Here is a 6,000-nt window from a genome sequence, read left to right on the forward strand (position 1 = left end):
CTGATATGATACAGTGAACACTGTAAAAAAGGAATAATATTTACGACTGAGATTTTACACTACAGTTGAATCTTTACTATTTAGTAGTATCAATACATGTATTAATTGCTTTATATATACATTACATGGTTGCAAGAGAATATAATTTTCTATGTTTTAGTAACTATTACACTTGTCACTTGGGAAAAAAAGTATTTTTGTATTCTGACAACTTCATTTTGTAGTAAAAAAAATTACATGACTTAAACAAGAGTTACTGAAAGTTATTTGTCTTTTAAAGCATGAATTATAAATTGAGTTATTTTCAGTACTGCCCTAACCTAATATTCTTCCTGAAGTGTCACTTTTTGTTAAAACCAATTTCTGATTTTGAATATTGCTCAACCACCTAATTGAAAGCAAGTATAAAATGAAATTGTTTCTGTGACACAACTCAATAGTGGGCTGAGGAATAGTTCGCAGTGACCTTGTACACAGGGCATTTTTTCTGCAGTTATTAAAATATACAGCTATAGTAGATCAATTATTGGCCACCTCTCTTGAGAATATTAGATCCCACTGGAAACTAAGTAAATTTGGTGTTCACAAAACTGCATCATATGAAGCCTCAAATGCATTACGAATTTCCTTTTGATACGTCAAGTGTTTACAGTGCAACTTTTTCTCATTAGCTGGCAACACAAAATGACTTTGTGTCACTTTTGATACACTCAGCTCATTCCCCTATGACTCAGAACAGCATATTAGTAGAACCATAGGACAAAACAGATATGACACTTCAGATATATTTAATAGTCATTACCCAGAGCCTGCATTCAATGAAAGCTCTAATAACTGCTTTGGAGCATACCTGTAACATTTGAACATTAGGCCACATTAATTAAGGAAGACTTTAAATTAGAGCAATTAGGGCCAGATTCTGCCCTCAGCTTTATGGTATGAGCCCACTGCTTCAGAACACACCTTCTGTGTTTGAACTTCAAACTACACACTATGTATTAAGTTGTTATTTTAATTAAATATTAAACTCAATCCAATGGCTCAAATTCTGCCTTCACTGAAATACATGAAAGTCAACTGGTGATGGGTGTTACTGAAGGGAGAATGTGGCCCCTCTACTGTATTTTTCAAAAATAAGCTTTGATTAAAAAAAAAAAAATAGCATGTAAGTCTTTCACTGTAAAGCAATAGTCAATATTGATTCAGGCTACTGGAAATTTAACTAGTCATTCTGTCGATTTACAATAGGATTTGAGTTTTGTTAACATGGGAGCGGGGCTATCACATACATTTTAATCTAGTTAACTAAGCAAACTTTCCAAGACTGAAAGTTTTATTGTTTTCAGGGAAGACAAGGAAGTAATGGGGCCCCAAATTATACTGTTCTGTGTCAAAGATAAAAAATATATGTATCTATGTTATAAAAAGGAAATTAAAAAAATTAAAAGCATACATCTTGGAAATAGCTCATATTATATACATACAGAATTGGAAGGCTATATACACTGTTGCAATAGATTTCCTCTGGAAAAAAAAAGTGTGTCCTTAGTGTGTACAGTTTCTGCAATGTCCTATTGGTTACAGAAGCAGACATAACTTCTTCAAATATCCCCACCCCTTCTCCACCCCAAACAAAAGTACAGTGAAACCTGTGGAAAAGACCACCGTTTGCTTGTTTGCAGTGTTGTTGTAGCCATGTTGGTCCCAGATTATGAGAGAGACAAGGTGGGTGAGATTGCCTTTCCCAGACTTGAAGAAGAGCTTTGTGTAGCTTGAAAGATTGTCTTCTTCACCCACAGAAGCTGGTCCAATATAAGATATTACCTCACCCACCTGGTCTCTCTCAACTTTCTTAGGCAATTTCCGTTTTAGGAGACTACCCCAAAGTATCCCAAGCAATTAGGCTTGACTATGTTCTCACATACACCACCTTTACACTGGTGTAACTCCATTTACGTCAGTGGAATAACTTTTGATTTAAAACTGGTGACACCAGCATGAGAACAGAATCAGATCCCTCAAGTATGATCTACATACCTTTATTTTAATAAGTCCACCTTCCCTGAGGTGACTGATTTTTGTTGGTGCCTTACAACAGGTTTCACTGCAGACAAAATGTAATGTTTAAACCAGTGTCTAAAGTGAGGTCCAGGTTATTCTAAAAGTCTCCTACCTGAATAATGGACATCCGGCTCGGGGGAGCCTCACTGGCGTTAGTCCCTTGCCCTGTGAAACTGGTGTGGCAGCCCACATGTCCCTGGGGCACAGTCAGGTTGTTGGAGGCGGGTTTCAGATACATCACCTCGGACCTGGGTGAGCTGAGGGGCAGACGGGTCTGATAGTCAAAGTACATGGGTGAGGTGGCCAAGGATGGGCTGCTCACTACGTTCATGACATTGAGGGGGCCCCTGCTGTCCTCGCCCTCACTGGGCACCAGCATTATGTCATTCTTGCTGATCTTCTTCTTCTTGCCCTTGCCCCCGCCACCGCCACCTCCTCCTCCTCCCCCGCTGCTATTGCCCCCTCCTCCCAGCTGGGGATGGCTGTACTCTGCGATGCGGCAATTGTAGGTTCGGATCTCCTTATTCTCCCGCTTGCACTTCACGGCAATGGTGATCATGGCAGCTAGTAGGATGATGGAGACAGTACTCAAGGTCACAATCAAGGGCAGCGACAGGTCCCAATGTGGTCGCCGATGCTGCTCACCATTCACCTGCGGCTCACCGGCTTCGGGCAGTGGTCCCGCCAAGGCCCTGACAATCAGTCTGGCCACGGCTGAGAGGCTGGGCTTGCCATGGTCACTGACCTTGACCACCAATTCAGCCACGGGACTGAGTTCTTCCCAGTATGGGTGCAAAGTGCGTATCTCACCACTGGTGGGGTCCATCTCAAAGAGATGCTCCTCATTGCCTTCGATGATCTCATACGTGAGGCGCCCACTCTCCCCAAAATCACTGTCCAGGGCATGCACGGTGCCCACGGGGTAGCCCACACCAGCGTTGCGTGGCACCTGGAGCTCTGCAGTGTCATTGATGAGGGCAGGCAGAACGATGAGGGGCGCGTTGTCGTTAACGTCGAGCACCGTGACACGCACAGTGGCGTTGCTCTCGCGGTGGGGCGAGCCCGAGTCCTTGGCCAGCACGCGGAACTCAAAGTGCTTGGTTTGCTCGTAGTTGAAGCTCCGCAGGGCGTAGATGGCGCCATTGGTGGGGTTGACGGAGACATAGGTGTAGATGGAGACATCGCCCACGTGCCCCGGCAGGATGGAGTAGGACACAGTCCCATTCTGGCCCAGGTCTGGGTCCTGGGCCAGCACGGAGCCTAGGTACTCGCCAGGGATGTTGTTCTCAGGCACCTGCAGCACGTAGAGGCTCTTGCTGAAGCGGGGCGGGTTGTCGTTCTCGTCCAGGATCCGCACTGAGAAGGACTTGGTGGAGTTGAGCGGGGGGCTGCCCCCGTCCCGGGCCAGGATGGTTACGTTGTACTCCTCCTGCGCCTCGCGGTCCAGCGGCCGGTCGGTCACCACCGTGTAGAAGTTGTCGTAATTCTCCTCCAGGGCGAAAGGCACCGCACCGGCCCCGCCGCCGCCCAGCACCCGGCACTGCAGCTGCCCGTTCTTGCCGGAGTCGCGGTCGGTGACCCGCACCAGGGCGATGACGGTGCCCGGCGGGGCGGCCTCGCTGAGCGCCCCCTGGCGGACGGAGACGAAGCCGATGGCGGGCGCGTTGTCGTTGCGGTCGATGAGGCGCACGGTCACCTTGCAGTGGGCCGGGATGGGGTTGGGCCCCAGGTCGCGGGCCTGCACGTCGATCTCGATGAGGCCGCTCTCCTCGTAGTCCAGGTTGCTCTTGACGCGGATGAGGCCGCTCTGCGGGTCGATGCTGAAGAGGTCGCGGACGCGCTCGGGCGCGTAGCCGCTGAAGGAGTACAGCACCTCGCCGTTGGTGCCCTCGTCCGCGTCGGTGGCGTTCAGGTCGATGACGGCGGTGCCCAGCGGCGCGTTCTCCGGCAGCTCCACCACGTACGAGGCCGCCTCGAAGACGGGGCTGTTGTCGTTGGAGTCGATGAGGCGCACGTTGAGCTGCACCGTGCCCGAGCGGGGCGGGTCGCCGCCGTCCAGCGCCGTCAGCACCAGCGTGTGGTGGCTCTGCTCCTCGCGGTCCAGCGGCTTCTGGATCACCAGCTCCGGGAACTTGGTGCCGTCGCCCCGCGACTTGACGTCGAGCGAGAAGAGGCCGTAGTCGTCGCGGGTGAGCAGGTAAGTGCGCAGCCCGTTGTCGCCGGCGTCCGGGTCGTGGGCGCTGGTGAGAGGGAAGCGGGTGCCCGGCGCCGCGTTCTCCGAGATGTCCATGTCCACCTGGTCGGAGGGGAAGGCGGGCGCGTTGTCGTTCAGGTCCTGGATCTCCACCTTGATCATGCAGATCTCCTGGTCGTTGGCGAAGACCTCGAGCGAGAGCTGGCACTTGGCGCTGCGCCGGCACAGCGCCTCGCGGTCGATGCGCTGCTTGGTGTAGAGCAGCCCGCTCTCGCCGTCCACGTCCAGCAGGTGCGGCGCCGAGTTCTCCAGCACGCGGAAAGTGGATTTGGTCCCCCGGCCGCCTCCCCGCTCCGCCGGCGGCGGCGGCCCGCCCGCCCCCGCTTGCAGCCGGGCATCCCTGCCGATGTTCCCGATCACCGTGCCCGCCCCCTGCTCCTCCGGCACCGAGTAATTCAGGTTCTTCAGAGTCAGGGCAGGAGCCCAGCAGAAGAAGAAGCAACAAATGGAAAGGTACATCCCCGAGCCAGGGGGTGGTGGCAGCTGCGGCAGCACCAGGGTGGCCCCTGCCCCCTCTTCCTCCTCCTCCGCCGCCTTTTTCCCTCTCCCTTCTTCTGTCCCCGCTCCCTACCCCTGTGTTTTAAGTTGCTGAACCTGTTGCTCTAAAACATCTGCAGAGACACAGGATGCGGGGCAGCAAATGGAGCATGTAGCTCGCAGGGAGGGGCGAGAGGGCGAGAGAAAAGCCGCCTCAAATCGAGCGCTTCTGCGGCCACACAATCCTGGCACAGTTATTTAGGCTGTCCAACTTCAGCTGGAGGAAGAGGAGGAGAATAAAAAAGATATCTTCTTCTTTAGACGGATTCCGAATGGTTGTTTATTTTTTTCTTTAATATCCGCTGATTTACAAAGAATATAAAAAATGATCGGTGGTGGTGGTGGTTTTCCAGATCAGTCCAAGAAATTTTTTAAAAAATATATAGAAAAGGGAGCTGGCTGTTGGGAAGGAGGACCGTAAACAGAAAAGGCTTATTTGCTACTCATTGCTTGTGATGTGACTAATGGAGTGGAGGGTGGGTAGGAGGGGGGTAAAAAGAGTCTCTCGCCTGTGTAGAAGCCCGCTCCGTGTGCAGTGAGAGGCAGTGAAATGTCTGATTGCACCGCGGGGTTGTTGGTTTTCAGGGAGTGTTTTGCTGCATTTAGAGATCTAATCTTGCATTGCTTGCGGCGGCGAACTGCATCTCGCTACCATCGGTATTTCCCCCTCGCCGGCTCCTCCACGCTCACTCTTTCCTTTCCGAACAACAAAAAGAAGGAGGGAAATTGCAGTGTGAAAACTAGTGTCCGGATTTGTAGTTTCCTCTCTCTCCCGCGCCACCAGCCTCCCTCTCCTTTTTCTTGGGGGGTGGGAGGGGGATTAAGAAACACACCAGCTGCTCGTCATCACTAGCGATAGATGTGTGTTAAAAAAAAATTCACAGGCTGTGCTCAATCAAATGCACACTTGGGTTCCTTTAGGACAGGCCAGTAGCCGCCGCCACCACCACATCCTCTCTCTCACAGTGTGTGTGTGTGTGTGTGTCTGTGGAGCAGCACTTTTCTCGATGCAGTTTAATTCCAGTTTGCTTTTCTCTTTAGTCGAGAGGAAATCAACAGGCAACCCATGGCTGGACGCACAGATTAAAAAAAGAGAGCGAGGGAGAAAAAAAAAAAGCAACCCACCACACACACTCTCTCTTAGTCTC

General features: G+C 50.9%; 1 protein-coding gene across 6 annotated transcripts in view; it reads right to left on the bottom strand.

Moving 5' to 3' along the window:
- The window catches only part of PCDH17 (protocadherin 17), a 505,466-nt gene extending 500,129 nt beyond the window's left edge, over positions 1-5,337 (bottom strand). For all 6 annotated transcript variants that reach the window (XM_032787736.2, XM_032787740.2, XM_032787738.2 and 3 more), the window contains exon 1: positions 2,174-5,337. In XM_032787736.2, coding sequence (XP_032643627.1) covers positions 2,174-4,774 — 2,601 coding nt within the window. In that variant the 5' untranslated portion in view covers positions 4,775-5,337. The remainder of the gene's footprint in view (positions 1-2,173) is intronic.
- Positions 5,338-6,000: the final 663 nt, after the last annotated feature.

The sequence above is a fragment of the Chelonoidis abingdonii genome, chromosome 1, assembly GCF_003597395.2.
Source record: "Chelonoidis abingdonii isolate Lonesome George chromosome 1, CheloAbing_2.0, whole genome shotgun sequence".
Classification (NCBI taxonomy): Eukaryota; Metazoa; Chordata; order Testudines; family Testudinidae; genus Chelonoidis; species Chelonoidis abingdonii.